This window comes from Triplophysa dalaica, chromosome 2 (assembly GCF_015846415.1).
Source record: "Triplophysa dalaica isolate WHDGS20190420 chromosome 2, ASM1584641v1, whole genome shotgun sequence".
NCBI classification, from domain to species: domain Eukaryota; kingdom Metazoa; phylum Chordata; class Actinopteri; order Cypriniformes; family Nemacheilidae; genus Triplophysa; species Triplophysa dalaica.
This window is the reverse complement of record NC_079543.1, coordinates 24,649,651-24,668,784: the sequence shown is the minus strand read 5'-3', so window position 1 is coordinate 24,668,784 and position 19,134 is coordinate 24,649,651. Positions and strand designations below refer to the sequence as shown.

Genomic DNA, 19,134 nt, shown 5'->3' with positions numbered 1-19,134 from the left:
GACCACAACTACATCTCAAAGTCTGATAGCTCTCACTCAACAACACATGAACAACTACAGGACATAAATCTAGAGAACCACTTCTATAAAAACGCAGCTGTTATTCCTGAGTTTTGCCCAAAATTTACAAAGTCTCACACCGAAGCCCATCTGGTGCACACCAGCCCTGAGGAACATCTTTTAATCCATGGGAACAGCACAGAAGACCATCAGAGAACGTATCATGCTGTGGTGGATTCTATGTTAAAGAAATCCTCTGGAGAGCCTCATAACTACAGCCTGCAGTTAGGGCTTCGTGTGAAGCAACGCCTCTGGAAAACTCTAAACTGCCCCACCATGATTGAAGAAGAGCAGCCTGATGGACTCATCCAAGTTAAAGAGATGTTCTCCAGACCAAGCCTAAAGAGATCTGCCCCTCGTATAAATGTCGACATTAGTGGTGAACCCCTGCCATACACACCACAGAGGAAGAGACCCTGCCTGTGACATCCATGCAGAGTCTAGATTATATTTAGTGTATATACTGTACATAGTTCTAGAATAAATGTTTGCTACTTATTACTATGAATCTTTCTTATTTGTATTACTGTATTTAATAATTACTTCATGACTGTGAACTTACTACTTGTTGTCAAATTTATTGAAAACAATAAAATCACTTTACAAATATATTGTAGTTTGATTTTGCTTGCCATAAAATATGTGTATTTAGGTAAAATAGCTTTAAAATGCGTAACGTCTTTCCCAGGTTTGTAACCCATGTATAAGCGTGAAAAATAATCCAAGCTCTGATTTTCTCTTAAATCCAATTAGAAAACCAGTCAATGTTTTTGCACCAAACACGTTCTGTAGTCTCACATAAATATTTCTCAGCCTCTCTCTGACAAAGTTGTGAAATTACGCCACAATGGAGGCGCTGTTTCGTTATCAGCAAACTGAGGCACTAAAAAGAGTTGCAGAAAAAACAGCGAGTTCGCCAGTATGAACGCACATTGAGTTCAGAACGACTCATACACGAATGACTCATTTGATCAGATTCATTTAAAATATTGAACTTTAAAGTCACTAGCGTATAAAAGGGAACATTGAATCATTCAAAGTGAACCACAGAGAATGCAAGATGTGAATTTAGAAAGACTGGTCAATTCAGCTGGATATTGTGGGCTGAAAAGTTAGTTGAAAATGATAAAAAAAAGCTTAATTTGATTAAAAAAATCTATTTGGTTGAAGAAAAGTTATGTCTTATACAACTTAATAATAGTCATTTTTATGACGCTCATCACGTGTGCACCTGCTCCATGACACATACACAGCACAGAGCCTCAGAGGTCACATGACAGTACAATGGCAGAGGACATTTGTTATATATGAGATACGTTTTTATTTGTTTAATAATTGTGATATAAATATGTCTTTGTTTTTATGTGTGTGTTTTTATAAACAAAACATCTAAAACAAAACCTCACAAACCGTTTTGTGAATAAAAGATTTTTAATGTAATGTTTTTCATAAAAAACATTAAAGCTCCAGTATGTAATAATTTTGTAATAAAATTTCAGAAAATAACTTGCACAGTGTGATATATTTCCTCCAGTTGTGTACTTACAATATTTCAAAAGTCTCTAAAGATTTTTTATTTCAGAGAAATTCCGATTTTAAATAACTGGCCGTCCCGGAAAAGAAATGTCGCCTCTCAGTGACGCAATGTCCGCTCTATACTTTGTTCCGGTGTAGACCAGAATATCACATGGTCAAATGCGGAAGTGGTTGTTATGGATCACGATTACTCTTTGGCGAGTATTGAAGTGCCAGTAAAACGGAAGCGTCCATATTTGGATACACGCAGACTGTGTGACAAACGGAGGAATAAAACCAGGATAAATATCGGCCAGGCGTTTTCGAGATGGAGAGAGCTGCGCGACAATCTTGGACTTGACAGAGACTCTGCTCTCGCGAGTGTATTGACAGACAGGTAAGCAAATCAATTATTTATTTTAGAACGATTGGTTTGAGCACGTTAAACAACACGGCATTAACCATAAACACGTAACACTGCACAACATTAACCCAACAAATCATTTAACAAATAGCTGTAAGTTGTAACGGGATAATATAGCATAACATTTCACGTTCCTTGCAGTTCATTAATTATGATGACATAAAATAATACGATCAGATATACAGGTAATACAAAAACAAATAAATTACCTCATCCGTGATCATGATTCGTTTATCCAATTTAGATACATCGCTATGGCGAAAACGCATTTAAAACGACATCTCCCATCGTCACCTGCTTCATAGCGTTATCAAGCTTCGCCTTTGTTATTGTTGGAAATGCGCCCTCTTGTGGTCAAATACCAAGGTTACATACTGCAGCTTTAAATCAACCGTTCAACCCATTTGTTTTGTTCAAAGAAAGAGAAATGTGTAAAGATCTGAAGTTAAAGATCCAAATAAGAAAATAGAACCTGAATGTCATTGATGAATTTATTTTCTTATGCGGTGTAATCGCCAATACTGGTGTTGTCCGTCTGTATTTTAAATGTAGGCTTTTTAGACAACTAAACACAGAAGTTATTTTATAACTCATGAATCTATAATCCACCTTTAATGTGATATCAAGTTATATATTTAAATGAACCTCAAGATTAGAGACAATAACCAAGTTTATATTGAGAAATCCCAAGAAGCAACGTGATTGGCTGAACAGTGTTGAAGAATTCACTTTCAGGTGACATCACTTGTTGCTTACATTTAAAATAACCTAAAGGTTATACAATAACTCCGTTTATATTTAAAATTCCCAAGAAGCCACGTGATTGGCCGAACAGTGTTGAACAATTCACTTTCAGGTGACATCACTTGTTGTTTACATTTAAATGAACCTTAACGTTATACAATAACTCCGTTTATATTTAAAATTCCCAAGAAGCCACGTGATTGGCTGAACATTGTTCTAAAATACTGTGTCGTTTTGTTGGTAGCCACCACACTCATAACCTAAAGCACACTGAAGACAGAGCATACAGCATCTTCTCTGAGATATCCCTTGAGATCTGACAAACAATCACTACTTTTCTCTTAGCAATTTACTTCCAGCACCATGAAGGTATGTTAATCCAACCTTGTAGTAACATAGAAAACATTAAGGCTTTTAAAAAAAAGAGCTAAATCCCCTTGATCAATCTGTACTCAATCTGTCGCTTCACTTCTAAAGCGAAGTGCAGATGGTACCTTCTCTGGTCCAGGATATAACCTGAGAAAGACCAGAAAACCTTCGAGCCCTCTGAAGGATCCCAACCTGTCAGACAACCTTGCATTGATAGCACATGCAGTCAGCTTGGACCACAAGTACAGCTCCAAGTCTGGTAGCTCTCACTCAACAACACATAAACAACTAAAGGGCATTAAGCTAGAGAACCACATCCTTAAAAATGCAGCTGTAATTCCTGAGTTATCTCCAGTACATTCAAACACTCAAACCCCAGCACATCTGTTAGCACATGCCGTCCATTTGGACCACAACTACATCTCAAAGTCTGATAGCTCTCACTCAACAACACATGAACAACTAAAGGACATAAATCTAGAGAACCACTTCTATAAAAACGCAGCTGTTATTCCTGAGTTTTGCCCAGAATTTACAAAGTCTCACACCGAAGCCCATCTGGTGCACACCAGCCCTGAGGAACAACTTTTAATCCATGGGAACAGCACAGAAGACCATCAGAGAACGTATCATGCTGTGGTGGATTCTATGTTAAAGAAATCCTCTGGAGAGCCTCATAACTACAGCCTGCAGTTAGGGCTTCGTGTGAAGCAACGCCTCTGGAAAACTCTAAACTGCCCCACCATGATTGAAGAAGAGCAGCCTGATGGACTCATCCAAGTTAAAGAGATGTTCTCCAGACCAAGCCTAAAGAGATCTGCCCCACGTATAAATGTCGACATTAGTGGTGAACCCCTGCCATACACACCACAGAGGAAGAGGCCCTGCCTGTGACATCCATGCAGAGCCTAGATTATATTTAGTGTATATACTGTACATAGTTCTAGAATAAATGTTTGCTACTTATTACTATGAATCTTTCTTATTTGTATTACTGTATTTAATAATTACTTCATGACTGTGAACTTACTACTTGTTGTCAAATTTATTGAAAACAATAAAATCACTTTACAAATATATTGTAGTTTGATTTTGCTTGCCATAAAATATGTGTATTTAGGTAAAATAGCTTTAAAATGCGTAACGTCTTTCCCAGGTTTGTAACCCATGCATAAGCGTGAAAAATAATCCAGGCTCTGATTTTCTCTTAAATCCACTTAGAAAACCAGTCAATGTTTTTGAACCAAACACGTTCTGTAGTCTCACATAAATATTTCTCAGCCTCTCTCTGACAAAGTTGTGAAATTACGCCACAATGGAGGCGCTGTTTCGTTATCAGCAAACTGAGGCATTAAAAAGAGTTGCAGAAAAAACAGCGAGTTCGGCAGTATGAACACACATTGTGTTCAGAACGACTCATACACGAATGACTTATTTGATCAGATTCATTTAAAATATTGAACTTTAAAGTCACTAGCGTATAAAAGGGATCATTGAATCATTCAAAGTGAACCACAGAGAATGCAAGATGTGAATTTAGAAAGACTGGTCAATTCAGCTGGATATTGTGGGCTGAAAAGTAAGTTGAAAATGATAAAAAAAAAAGGTTTATTTGATTAAAAAATAATCTTTTTGGTTGAAGAAAAGTTATGTTTTATACAACTTAATAATTGTCATTTTTATGACGCTCATCACGTGTGCACCTGCTCCATGACACATACACAGCACAGAGCCTCAGAGGTCACATGACAGTACAATGGCAGAGGACATTTGTTATATATGAGATACGTTTTTATTTGTTTATTAATTGTGATATAAATATGTCTTTGTTTTTATGTGTGTGTTTTTATAAACAAAACATCAAAAAAAAAAAAACTCACAAACCGTTTTGTTAATAAAAGATTTTTAATCTAATGTTTTTCATAAAAAACATCAAATCAACCGTTCAACCCATTTGTTTTGTTCAAAGAAAGAGAAATGTGTAAAGATCTGAAGTTAAAGATCCATATAAATAAATAGAACCTGAACGTCATTGATGAATTTATTTTCTTATGCGGTGTAATCGCTAATACTGGTGTTGTCCGTCTATATTTTAAATGTAGGCTTTTTAGACAATTAAACAAAAGTTATTTTATGTCTCATGAATCTATAATTCACCTTTCATGTGATATCAAGTTATATATTTAAATGAACCTCAAGATTAGAGACAATAACCAAGTTTATATTGAGAAATCCCAAGAAGCCACGTGATTGGCCGAACAGTGTTGATGAATTCACTTTCAGGTGACATCACTTGTTGTTTACATTTAAATGAACATTAAGGTTATACAATAACTCCGTTTATATTTAAAATTCCCAAGAAGCCACGTGATTGGCTGAACAGTGTTCTAAAATACTGTGTCGTTTTGTTGGTAGCCACCACACTCATAACCTAAAGCACACTGAAGACAGAGCATACAGCATCTTCTCTGAGATATCCCTTGAGATCTTACAAACAATCACTACTTTTCTCTTAGCAATTTACTTTCAGCACCATGAAGGTATGTTAATCCAACCTTGTAGTAACATAGAAAACATTAAGGCTTTTAAAAAAAGAGCTAAATCCCATTGATCAATCTGTACTCAATCTGTCGCTTCACTTCTAAAGCGAAGTGCAGATGGTACCTTCTCTGGTCCAGGATATAACCTGAGAAAGACCAGAAAACCTTCGAGCCCTCTGAAGGATCCCAACCTATGTGACAACCTTGCATTGATAGCACATGCAGTCAGCTTGGACCACAAGTACAGCTCCAAGTCTGGTAGCTCTCACTCAACAACACATAAACAACTAAAGGGCATTAAGCTAGAGAACCACATCCTTAAAAATGCAGCTGTAATTCCTGAGTTATCTCCAGTACATACAAACACTCAAACCCCAGCACATCTGTTAGCACATGCCGTCCATTTGGACCACAACTACATCTCAAAGTCTGGTAGCTCTCAATCAACAACACATGAACAACTAAAGGACATAAAGCTAGAGAACCAATTCTTTAAAAACGCAGCTGTTATTCCTGAGTTTTGCCCAGAATTTACAAAGTCTCACACCGAAGCCCATCTGGTGCACACCAGCACTGAGGAACCTCTTTTAATCCATGAGAACAGCACAGAAGACCATCAGAGAACGTATCATGCTGTGGTGGATTCTATGTTAAAGAAATCCTCTGGAGAGCCTCATAACTACAGCCTGCAGTTAGGGCTTCGTGTGAAGCAACGCCTCTGGAAAACTCTAAACTGCCCCACCATGATTGAAGAAGAGCAGCCTGATGGACTCATCCAAGTTAAAGAGATGTTCTCCAGACCAAGCCTAAAGAGATCTGCCCCACGTATAAATGTCGACATTAGTGGTGAACCCCTGCCATACACACCACAGAGGAAGAGACCCTGCCTGTGACATCCATGCAGAGCCTAGATTATATTTAGTGTATATACTGTACATAGTTCTAGAATAAATGTTTGCTACTTATTACTATGAATCTTTCTTATTTGTATTACTGTATTTAATAATTACTTCATGACTGTGAACTTACTACTTGTTGTCAAATTTATTGAAAACAATAAAATCACTTTACAAATATATTGTAGTTTGATTTTGCTTGCCATAAAATATGTGTATTTAGGTAAAATAGCTTTAAAATGCGTAACGTCTTTCCCAGGTTTGTAACCCATGTATAAAGGTGAAAAATAATCCAAGCTCTGATTTTCTCTTAAATCCACTTAGAAAACCAGTCAATGTTTTTGAACCAAACACGTTCTGTAGTTTCACATAAATATTTCTCAGCCTCTCTCTGACAAAGTTGTGAAATTACGCCACAATGGAGGCGCTGTTTCCTTATCAGCAAACTGAGGCATTAAAAAGAGTTGCAGAAAAAACAGCGAGTTCGGCAGTATGAACACACATTGTGTTCAGAACGACTCATACACGAATGACTTATTTGAACAGATTCATTTAAAATATTGAACTTTAAAGTCACTAGCGTATAAAAGGGATCATTGAATCATTCAAAGTGAACCACAGAGAATGCAAGATGTGAATTTAGAAAGACTGGTCAATTCAGCTGGATATTGTGGGCTGAAAAGTAAGTTGAAAATGATAAAAAAAAAGGTTTATTTGATTAAAAAATAATATTTTTGGTTGAAGAAAAGTTATGTCTTATACAACTTAATAATAGTCATTTTTATGACGCTCATCACGTGTGCACCTGCTCCATGACACATACACAGCACAGAGCCTCAGAGGTCACATGACAGTACAATGGCAGAGAACATTTGTTATATATGAGATACGTTTTATTTGTTTATTAATTGTGATATAAATATGTCTTTGTTTTTATGTGTGTGTTTTTATAAACAAAACATCTAAAAAAAAAACTCACAAACCGTTTTGTTAATAAAAGATTTTTAATCTAATGTTTTTCATAAAAAACATTAAATCAACCGTTCAACCCATTTGTTTTGTTCAAAGAAAGAGAAATGTGTAAAGATCTGAAGTTAAAGATCCAAATAAGAAAATAGAACCTGAATGTCATTGATGAATTTATTTTCTTATGCGGTGTAATCGCCAATACTGGTGTTGTCCGTCTGTATTTTAAATGTAGGCTTTTTAGACAACTAAACACAGAAGTTATTTTATAACTCATGAATCTATAATTCACCTTTAATGTGATATCAAGTTATATATTTAAATGAACCTCAAGATTAGAGACAATAACCAAGTTTATATTGAGAAATCCCAAGAAGCAACGTGATTGGCTGAACAGTGTTGATTAATTCACTTTCAGGTGACATCACTTGTTGTTTACATTTAAATGAACCTTAACGTTATACAATAACTCCATTTATATTTAAAATTCCCAAGAAGCCACGTGATTGGCCGAACAGTGTTGATCAATTCACTTTCAGGTGACATCACTTGTTGTTTACATTTAAATGAACCTTAACGTTATACAATAACTCCGTTTATATTTAAAATTCCCAAGAAGCCACGTGATTGGCTGAACATTGTTCTAAAATACTGTGTCGTTTTGTTGGTAGCCACCACACTCATAACCTAAAGCACACTGAAGACAGAGCATACAGCATCTTCTCTGAGATATCCCTTGAGATCTTACAAACAATCACTACTTTTCTTTTAGCAATTTACTTTCAGCACCATGAAGGTATGTTAATCCAACCTTGTAGTAACATAGAAAACATTAAGGCTTTTAAAAAAAAGAGCTAAATCCCCTTGATCAACCTGTACTCAATCTGTCGCTTCACTTCTAAAGCGAAGTGCAGATGGTACCTTCTCTGGTCCAGGATATAACCTGAGAAAGACCAGAAAACCTTCGAGCCCTCTGAAGGATCCCAACCTATGTGACAACCTTGCATTGATAGCACATGCAGTCAGCTTGGACCACAAGTACAGCTCCAAGTCTGGTAGCTCTCACTCAACAACACATAAACAACTAAAGGGCATTAAGCTAGAGAACCACATCCTTAAAAATGCAGCTGTAATTCCTGAGTTATCTCCAGTACATTCAAACACTCAAACCCCAGCACATCTGGTAACACATGCCGTCCATTTGGACCACAACTACATCTCAAAGTCTGATAGCTCTCACTCAACAACACATGAACAACTAAAGGGAATAAATCTAGAGAACCACTTCTATAAAAACGCAGCTGTTATTCCTGAGTTTTGCCCAAAATTTACAAAGTCTCACACCGAAGCCCATCTGGTGCACACCAGCCCTGAGGAACAACTTTTAATCCATGGGAACAGCACAGAAGACCATCAGAGAACGTATCATGCTGTGGTGGATTCTATGTTAAAGAAATCCTCTGGAGAGCCTCATAACTACAGCCTGCAGTTAGGGCTTCGTGTGAAGCAACGCCTCTGGAAAACTCTAAACTGCCCCACCATGATTGAAGAAGAGCAGCCTGATGGACTCATCCAAGTTAAAGAGATGTTCTCCAGACCAAGCCTAAAGAGATCTGCCCCACGTATAAATGTCGACATTAGTGGTGAACCCCTGCCATACACACCACAGAGGAAGAGACCCTGCCTGTGACATCCATGCAGAGCCTAGATTATATTTAGTGTATATACTGTACATAGTTCTAGAATAAATGTTTGCTACTTATTACTATGAATCTTTCTTATTTGTATTACTGTATTTAATAATTACTTCATGACTGTGAACTTACTACTTGTTGTCAAATTTATTGAAAACAATAAAATCACTTTACAAATATATTGTAGTTTGATTTTGCTTGCCATGAAATATGTGTATTTAGGTAAAATAGCTTTAAAATGCGTAACGTCTTTCCCAGGTTTGTAACTCATGTATAAGCGTGAAAAATAATCCAAGCTCTGATTTTCTCTTAAATCCAATTAGAAAACCAGTCAATGTTTTTGCACCAAACACGTTCTGTAGTCTCACATAAATATTTCTCAGCCTCTCTCTGACAAAGTTGTGAAATTACGCCACAATGGAGGCGCTGTTTCCTTATCAGCAAACTGAGGCACTAAAAAGAGTTGCAGAAAAAACAGCGAGTTCGCCAGTATGAACACACATTGTGTTCAGAACGACTCATACACGAATGACTCATTTGATCAGATTCATTTAAAATATTGAACTTTAAAGTCACTAGCGTATAAAAGGGAACATTGAATCATTCAAAGTGAGCCACAGAGAATGCAAGATGTGAATTTAGAAAGACTGGTCAATTCAGCTGGATATTGTGGGCTGAAAAGTTAGTTGAAAATGATAAAAAAAGCTTAATTTGATAAAAATAATTATTTGGTTGAAGAAAAGTAATGTTTTATACAACTTAATAATTGTCTTTTTTATGACGCTCATCACGTGTGCACCTGCTCCATGACACATACACAGCACAGAGCCTCAGAGGTCACATGACAGTACAATGGTAGAGGACATTTGTTATATATGAGATACGTTTTTATTTGTTTATTAATTGTGATATAAATATGTCTTTGTTTTTATGTGTGTGTTTCTATAAACAAAACATCTAAAACAAAACCTCACAAACCGTTTTGTTAATAAAAGATTTTTAATGTAATGTTTTTCATAAAAAACATTAAATCAACCGTTCAACCCATTTGTTTTGTTCAAAGAAAGAGAAATGTGTAAAGATCTGAAGTTAAAGATCAAAATAAGAAAATAGAACCTGAATGTCATTGATGAATTTATTTTCTTATGCGGTGTAATCGCTACTACTGGTGTTGTCCGTCTGTATTTTAAATGTAGGCTTTTTAGACAATTAAACAAAAGTTATTTTATGTCTCATGAATCTATAATCCACCTTTCATGTGATATCAAGTTATATATTTAAATGAACCTCAAGATTAGAGACAATAACCAAGTTTATATTGAGAAATCCCAAGAAGCCACGTGATTGGCTGAACAGTGTTGAAGAATTCACTTTCAGGTGACATCACTTGTTGCTTACATTTAAAATAACCTAAAGGTTATACAATAACTCCATTTATATTTAAAATTCCCAAGAAGCCACGTGATTGGCCGAACAGTGTTGATCAATTCACTTTCAGGTGACATCACTTGTTGTTTACATTTAAATGAACCTTAACGTTATACAATAACTCCGTTTATATTTAAAATTCCCAAGAAGCCACGTGATTGGCTGAACATTGTTCTAAAATACTGTGTCGTTTTGTTGGTAGCCACCACACTCATAACCTAAAGCACACTGAAGACAGAGCATACAGCATCTTCTCTGAGATATCCCTTGAGATCTGACAAACAATCACTACTTTTCTCTTAGCAATTTACTTTCAGCACCATGAAGGTATGTTAATCCAACCTTGTAGTAACATAGAAAACATTAAGGCTTTTAAAAAAAAGAGCTAAATCCCCTTGATCAATCTGTACTCAATCTGTCGCTTCACTTCTAAAGCGAAGTGCAGATGGTACCTTCTCTGGTCCAGGATATAACCTGAGAAAGACCAGAAAACCTTCGAGCCCTCTGAAGGATCCCAACCTGTCAGACAACCTTGCATTGATAGCACATGCAGTCAGCTTGGACCACAAGTACAGCTCCAAGTCTGGTAGCTCTCACTCAACAACACATAAACAACTAAAGGGCATTAAGCTAGAGAACCACATCCTTAAAAATGCAGCTGTAATTCCTGAGTTATCTCCAGTACATTCAAACACTCAAACCCCAGCACATTTGGTAACACATGCCGTCCATTTGGACCACAACTACATCTCAAAGTCTGGTAGCTCTCAATCAACAACACATAAACAACTAAAGGACATAAATCTAGAGAACCACTTCTATAAAAACGCAGCTGTTATTCCTGAGTTTTGCCCAGAATTTACAAAGTCTCACACCGAAGCCCATCTGGTGCACACCAGCCCTGAGGAACAACTTTTAATCCATGGGAACAGCACAGAAGACCATCAGAGAACGTATCATGCTGTGGTGGATTCTATGTTAAAGAAATCCTCTGGAGAGCCTCATAACTACAGCCTGCAGTTAGGGCTTCGTGTGAAGCAACGCCTCTGGAAAACTCTAAACTGCCCCACCATGATTGAAGAAGAGCAGCCTGATGGACTCATCCAAGTTAAAGAGATGTTCTCCAGACCAAGCCTAAAGAGATCTGCCCCACGTATAAATGTCGACATTAGTGGTGAACCCCTGCCATACACACCACAGAGGAAGAGACCCTGCCTGTGACATCCATGCAGAGTCTAGATTATATTTAGTGTATATACTGTACATAGTTCTAGAATAAATGTTTGCTACTTATTACTATGAATCATTCTTATTTGTATTACTGTATTTAATAATTACTTCATGACTGTGAACTTACTACTTGTTGTCAAATTTATTGAAAACAATAAAATCACTTTACAAATATATTGTAGTTTGATTTTGCTTGCCATAAAATATGTGTATTTAGGTAAAATAGCTTTAAAATGCGTAACGTCTTTCCCAGGTTTGTAACCCATGCATAAGCGTGAAAAATAATCCAGGCTCTGATTTTCTCTTAAATCCACTTAGAAAACCAGTCAATGTTTTTGAACCAAACACGTTCTGTAGTTACACATAAATATTTCTCAGCCTCTCTCTGACAAAGTTGTGAAATTACGCCACAATGGAGGCGCTGTTTCGTTATCAGCAAACTGAGGCATTAAAAAGAGTTGCAGAAAAAACAGCGAGTTCGGCAGTATGAACACACATTGTGTTCAGAACGACTCATACACGAATGACTTATTTGATCAGATTCATTTAAAATATTGAACTTTAAAGTCACTAGCGTATAAAAGGGATAATTGAATCATTCAAAGTGAACCACAGAGAATGCAAGATGTGAATTTAGAAAGACTGGTCAATTCAGCTGGATATTGTGGGCTGAAAAGTAAGTTGAAAATGATAAAAAAAAAAGGTTTATTTGATTAAAAAATAATCTTTTTGGTTGAAGAAAAGTTATGTTTTATACAACTTAATAATTGTCATTTTTATGACGCTCATCACGTGTGCACCTGCTCCATGACACATACACAGCACAGAGCCTCAGAGGTCACATGACAGTACAATGGCAGAGGACATTTGTTATATATGAGATACGTTTTTATTTGTTTATTAATTGTGATATAAATATGTCTTTGTTTTTATGTGTGTGTTTTTATAAACAAAACATCAAAAAAAAAAAAACTCACAAACCGTTTTGTTAATAAAAGATTTTTAATCTAATGTTTTTCATAAAAAACATCAAATCAACCGTTCAACCCATTTGTTTTGTTCAAAGAAAGAGAAATGTGTAAAGATCTGAAGTTAAAGATCCATATAAATAAATAGAACCTGAACGTCATTGATGAATTTATTTTCTTATGCGGTGTAATCGCTAATACTGGTGTTGTCCGTCTATATTTTAAATGTAGGCTTTTTAGACAATTAAACAAAAGTTATTTTATGTCTCATGAATCTATAATTCACCTTTCATGTGATATCAAGTTATATATTTAAATGAACCTCAAGATTAGAGACAATAACCAAGTTTATATTGAGAAATCCCAAGAAGCCACGTGATTGGCCGAACAGTGTTGATGAATTCACTTTCAGGTGACATCACTTGTTGTTTACATTTAAATGAACATTAAGGTTATACAATAACTCCGTTTATATTTAAAATTCCCAAGAAGCCACGTGATTGGCTGAACAGTGTTCTAAAATACTGTGTCGTTTTGTTGGTAGCCACCACACTCATAACCTAAAGCACACTGAAGACAGAGCATACAGCATCTTCTCTGAGATATCCCTTGAGATCTTACAAACAATCACTACTTTTCTCTTAGCAATTTACTTTCAGCACCATGAAGGTATGTTAATCCAACCTTGTAGTAACATAGAAAACATTAAGGCTTTTAAAAAAAGAGCTAAATCCCATTGATCAATCTGTACTCAATCTGTCGCTTCACTTCTAAAGCGAAGTGCAGATGGTACCTTCTCTGGTCCAGGATATAACCTGAGAAAGACCAGAAAACCTTCGAGCCCTCTGAAGGATCCCAACCTATGTGACAACCTTGCATTGATAGCACATGCAGTCAGCTTGGACCACAAGTACAGCTCCAAGTCTGGTAGCTCTCACTCAACAACACATAAACAACTAAAGGGCATTAAGCTAGAGAACCACATCCTTAAAAATGCAGCTGTAATTCCTGAGTTATCTCCAGTACATACAAACACTCAAACCCCAGCACATCTGTTAGCACATGCCGTCCATTTGGACCACAACTACATCTCAAAGTCTGGTAGCTCTCAATCAACAACACATGAACAACTAAAGGACATAAAGCTAGAGAACCAATTCTTTAAAAACGCAGCTGTTATTCCTGAGTTTTGCCCAAAATTTACAAAGTCTCACACCGAAGCCCATCTGGTGCACACCAGCACTGAGGAACCTCTTTTAATCCATGGGAACAGCACAGAAGACCATCAAAGAACGTATCATGCTGTGGTGGATTCTATGTTAAAGAAATCCTCTGGAGAGCCTCATAACTACAGCCTGCAGTTAGGGCTTCGTGTGAAGCAACGCCTCTGGAAAACTCTAAACTGCCCCACCATGATTGAAGAAGAGCAGCCTGATGGACTCATCCAAGTTAAAGAGATGTTCTCCAGACCAAGCCTAAAGAGATCTGCCCCACGTATAAATGTCGACATTAGTGGTGAACCCCTGCCATACACACCACAGAGGAAGAGACCCTGCCTGTGACATCCATGCAGAGCCTAGATTATATTTAGTGTATATACTGTACATAGTTCTAGAATAAATGTTTGCTACTTATTACTATGAATCTTTCTTATTTGTATTACTGTATTTAATAATTACTTCATGACTGTGAACTTACTACTTGTTGTCAAATTTATTGAAAACAATAAAATCACTTTACAAATATATTGTAGTTTGATTTTGCTTGCCATGAAATATGTGTATTTAGGTAAAATAGCTTTAAAATGCGTAACGTCTTTCCCAGGTTTGTAACTCATGTATAAGCGTGAAAAATAATCCAAGCTCTGATTTTCTCTTAAATCCAATTAGAAAACCAGTCAATGTTTTTGCACCAAACACGTTCTGTAGTCTCACATAAATATTTCTCAGCCTCTCTCTGACAAAGTTGTGAAATTACGCCACAATGGAGGCGCTGTTTCCTTATCAGCAAACTGAGGCACTAAAAAGAGTTGCAGAAAAAACAGCGAGTTCGCCAGTATGAACACACATTGTGTTCAGAACGACTCATACACAAATGACTAATTTGAACAGATTCATTTAAAATATTGAACTTTAAAGTCACTAGCGTATAAAAGGGAACATTGAATCATTCAAAGTGAGCCACAGAGAATGCAAGATGTGAATTTAGAAAGACTGGTCAATTCAGCTGGATATTGTGGGCTGAAAAGTTAGTTGAAAATGATAAAAAAAGCTTAATTTGATAAAAATAATTATTTGGTTGAAGAAAAGTAATGTTTTATACAACTTAATAATTGTCTTTTTTATGACGCTCATCACGTGTGCACCTGCTCCATGACACATTCACAGCACAGAGCCTCAGAGGTCACATGACAGTACAATGGTAGAGGACATTTGTTATATATGAGATACGTTTTTATTTGTTTATTAATTGTGATATAAATATGTCTTTGTTTTTATGTGTGTGTTTCTATAAACAAAACATCTAAAACAAAACCTCACAAACCGTTTTGTTAATAAAAGATTTTTAATCTAATGTTTTTCATAAAAAACATTAAATCAACCGTTCAACCCATTTGTTTTGTTCAAAGAAAGAGAAATGTGTAAAGATCTGAAGTTAAAGATCAAAATAAGAAAATAGAACCTGAATGTCATTGATGAATTTATTTTCTTATGCGGTGTAATCGCTAATACTGGTGTTGTCCGTCTGTATTTTAAATGTAGGCTTTTTAGACAATTAAACAAAAGTTATTTTATGTCTCATGAATCTATAATTCACCTTTCATGTGATATCAAGTTATATATTTAAATGAACCTCAAGATTAGAGACAATAACCCAGTTTATATTGAGAAATCCCAAGAAGCCACGTGATTGGCTGAACAGTGTTGAAGAATTCACTTTCAGGTGACATCACTTGTTGCTTACATTTAAAATAACCTAAAGGTTATACAATAACTCCATTTATATTTAAAATTCCCAAGAAGCCACGTGATTGGCCGAACAGTGTTGATCAATTCACTTTCAGGTGACATCACTTGTTGTTTACATTTAAATGAACCTTAACGTTATACAATAACTCCGTTTATATTTAAAATTCCCAAGAAGCCACGTGATTGGCTGAACATTGTTCTAAAATACTGTGTCGTTTTGTTGGTAGCCACCACACTCATAACCTAAAGCACACTGAAGACAGAGCATACAGCATCTTCTCTGAGATATCCCTTGAGATCTTACAAACAATCACTCCTTTTCTTTTAGCAATTTACTTTCAGCACCATGAAGGTATGTTAATCCAACCTTGTAGTAACATAGAAAACATTAAGGCTTTTAAAAAAAAGAGCTAAATCCCCTTGATCAATCTGTACTCAATCTGTCGCTTCACTTCTAAAGCGAAGTGCAGATGGTACCTTCTCTGGTCCAGGATATAACCTGAGAAAGACCAGAAAACCTTCGAGCCCTCTGAAGGATCCCAACCTATGTGACAACCTTGCATTGATAGCACATGCAGTCAGCTTGGACCACAAGTACAGCTCCAAGTCTGGTAGCTCTCACTCAACAACACATAAACAACTAAAGGGCATTAAGCTAGAGAACCACATCCTTAAAAATGCAGCTGTAATTCCTGAGTTATCTCCAGTACATTCAAACACTCAAACCCCAGCACATTTGGTAACACATGCCGTCCATTTGGACCACAACTACATCTCAAAGTCTGGTAGCTCTCAATCAACAACACATAAACAACTAAAGGACATAAATCTAGAGAACCACTTCTATAAAAACGCAGCTATTATTCCTGAGTTTTGCCCAGAATTTACAAAGTCTCACACCGAAGCCCATCTGGTGCACACCAGCCCTGAGGAACAACTTTTAATCCATGGGAACAGCACAGAAGACCATCAGAGAACGTATCATGCTGTGGTGGATTCTATGTTAAAGAAATCCTCTGGAGAGCCTCATAACTACAGCCTGCAGTTAGGGCTTCGTGTGAAGCAACGCCTCTGGAAAACTCTAAACTGCCCCACCATGATTGAAGAAGAGCAGCCTGATGGACTCATCCAAGTTAAAGAGATGTTCTCCAGACCAAGCCTAAAGAGATCTGCCCCACGTATAAATGTCGACATTAGTGGTGAACCCCTGCCATACACACCACAGAGGAAGAGACCCTGCCTGTGACATCCATGCAGAGTCTAGATTATATTTAGTGTATATACTGTACATAGTTCTAGAATAAATGTTTGCTACTTATTACTATGAATCTTTCTTATTTGTATTACTGTATTTAATAATTACTTCATGACTGTGAACTTACTACTTGTTGTCAAATTTATTGAAAACAAAAAAATCACTTTACAAATATATTGTAGTTTGATTTTGCTTGCCATAAAATATGTGTATTTAGGTAAAATAGCTTTAAAATGCGTAACGTCTTTCCCAGGTTTGTAACGCATGTATAAGCGTGAAAAATAATCCAAGCTCTGATTTTCTCTTAAATCCACTTAGAAAACCAGTCAATGTTTTTCACCAAACACGTTCTGTAGTTACACATAAATATTTCTCAGCCTCTCTCTGACAAAGTTGTGAAATTACGCCACAATGGAGGCGCTGTTTCGTTATCAGCAAACTGAGGCACTAAAAAGAGTTGCAGAAAAAACAGCGAGTTCGGCAGTATGAACGCACATTGTGTTCAGAACGACTCATACACGAATGACTTATTTGAACAGATTCATTTAAAATATTGAACTTTAAAGTCACTAGCGTATAAAAGGGATCATTGAATCATTCAAAGTGAACCACAGAGAATGCAAGATGTGAATTTAGAAAGACTGGTCAATTCAGCTGGATATTGTGGGCTGAAAAGTAAGTTGAAAATGTTAAAAAAAAGGTTTATTTGATTAAAAATAATCTTTTTGGTTGAAGAAAAGTTATGTTTTATACAACTTAATAATTGTCATTTTTATGACGCTCATCACGTGTGCACCTGCTCCATGACACATACACAGCACAGAGCCTCAGAGGTCACATGACAGTACAATGGCAGAGGACATTTGTTATATATGAGATACGTTTTATTTGTTTATTAATTGTGATATAAATATGTCTTTGTTTTTATGTGTGTGTTTTTATAAACAAAACATCTAAAAAAAAAACTCACAAACCGTTTTGTTAATAAAAGATTTTTAATCTAATGTTTTTCATAAAAAACATTAAATCAACCGTTCAACCCATTTGTTTTGTTCAAAGAAAGAGAAATGTGTAAAGATCTGAAGTTAAAGATCCAAATAAGAAAATAGAACCTGAATGTCATTGATGAATTTATTTTTTTATGCGGTGTAATCGCTAATACTGGTGTTGTCCGTCTGTATTTTAAATGTAGGCTTTTTAGACAATTAAACACAGAAGTTATTTTATAACTCATGAATCTATAATTCACCTTTCATGTGATATCAAGTTATATATTTAAATGAACCTCAAGATTAGAGACAATAACCCAGTTTATATTGAGAAATCCCAAGAAGCAACGTGATTGGCTGAACAGTGTTGATTAATTCACTTTCAGGTGACATCACTTGTTGTTTACATTTAAATGAACCTTAAGGTTATACAATAACTCCATTTATATTTAAAATTCCCAAGAAGCCACGTGATTGGCCGAACAGTGTTGATGAATTCACTTTCAGGTGACATCACTTGTTGTTTACATTTAAATGAACATTAAGGCTATACAATAACTCCGTTTATATTTAAAATTCCCAAGAAGCCACGTGATTGGCTGAACAGTGTTCTAAAATACTGTGTCGTTTTGTTGGTAGCCACCACACTCATAACCTAAAACACACTGAAGACAGAGCATACAGCATCTTCTCTGAGATATCCCTTGAGATCTTACAAACAATCACTACTTTTCTCTTAGCAATTTACTTTCAGCACCATGAAGGTATGTTAATCCAACCTTGTAGTAACATAGAAAACATTAAGGCTTTTAAAAAAAGAGCTAAATCCCCTTGATCAATCTGTACTCAATCTGTTGCTTCACTTCTAAAGCGAAGTGCAGATGGTACCTTCTCTGGTCCAGGATATAACCTGAGAAAGACCAGAAAACCTTCGAGCCCTCTGAAGGATCCCAACCTGTCAGACAACCTTGCATTGATAGCACATGCAGTCAGCTTGGACCACAAGTACAGCTCCAAGTCTGGTAGCTCTCACTCAACAACACATAAACAACTAAAGGGCATTAAGCTAGAGAACCACATCCTTAAA

At 36.2% G+C, this 19,134-nt stretch overlaps 6 protein-coding genes across 7 annotated transcripts in view; 5 read left to right on the top strand and 1 right to left on the bottom strand.

Moving 5' to 3' along the window:
- The window catches only part of mad1l1 (mitotic arrest deficient 1 like 1), a 96,760-nt gene that overhangs the window by 49,101 nt on the left and 28,525 nt on the right, over nucleotides 1-19,134 (bottom strand). The window lies entirely within an intron of this gene.
- On the top strand, nucleotides 2,937-4,081 carry LOC130414528 (uncharacterized). Its single transcript, XM_056740477.1, has 2 exons — nucleotides 2,937-3,112; nucleotides 3,221-4,081. The coding sequence occupies exons 1-2, from the start codon at nucleotides 3,107-3,109 to the stop codon at nucleotides 4,004-4,006; spliced, it is 792 nt and encodes a 263-aa protein (XP_056596455.1). The 5' UTR covers nucleotides 2,937-3,106; the 3' UTR covers nucleotides 4,007-4,081.
- LOC130414547 (uncharacterized) lies at nucleotides 5,432-6,606 on the top strand. Its single transcript, XM_056740500.1, has 2 exons — nucleotides 5,432-5,652; nucleotides 5,760-6,606. The coding sequence occupies exons 1-2, from the start codon at nucleotides 5,647-5,649 to the stop codon at nucleotides 6,543-6,545; spliced, it is 792 nt and encodes a 263-aa protein (XP_056596478.1). The 5' UTR covers nucleotides 5,432-5,646; the 3' UTR covers nucleotides 6,546-6,606.
- On the top strand, nucleotides 8,183-9,308 carry LOC130414591 (uncharacterized). Its single transcript, XM_056740566.1, has 2 exons — nucleotides 8,183-8,310; nucleotides 8,419-9,308. Exons 1-2 carry the CDS (start codon nucleotides 8,305-8,307, stop codon nucleotides 9,202-9,204), a joined length of 792 nt encoding a protein of 263 aa, XP_056596544.1. The 5' UTR covers nucleotides 8,183-8,304; the 3' UTR covers nucleotides 9,205-9,308.
- Nucleotides 10,631-11,932, top strand: LOC130414552 (uncharacterized). The gene is made up of 2 exons (XM_056740513.1): nucleotides 10,631-10,963; nucleotides 11,072-11,932. The coding sequence occupies exons 1-2, from the start codon at nucleotides 10,958-10,960 to the stop codon at nucleotides 11,855-11,857; spliced, it is 792 nt and encodes a 263-aa protein (XP_056596491.1). The 5' UTR covers nucleotides 10,631-10,957; the 3' UTR covers nucleotides 11,858-11,932.
- On the top strand, nucleotides 13,280-14,503 carry LOC130414537 (uncharacterized). Its single transcript, XM_056740489.1, has 2 exons — nucleotides 13,280-13,503; nucleotides 13,611-14,503. The coding sequence occupies exons 1-2, from the start codon at nucleotides 13,498-13,500 to the stop codon at nucleotides 14,394-14,396; spliced, it is 792 nt and encodes a 263-aa protein (XP_056596467.1). The 5' UTR covers nucleotides 13,280-13,497; the 3' UTR covers nucleotides 14,397-14,503.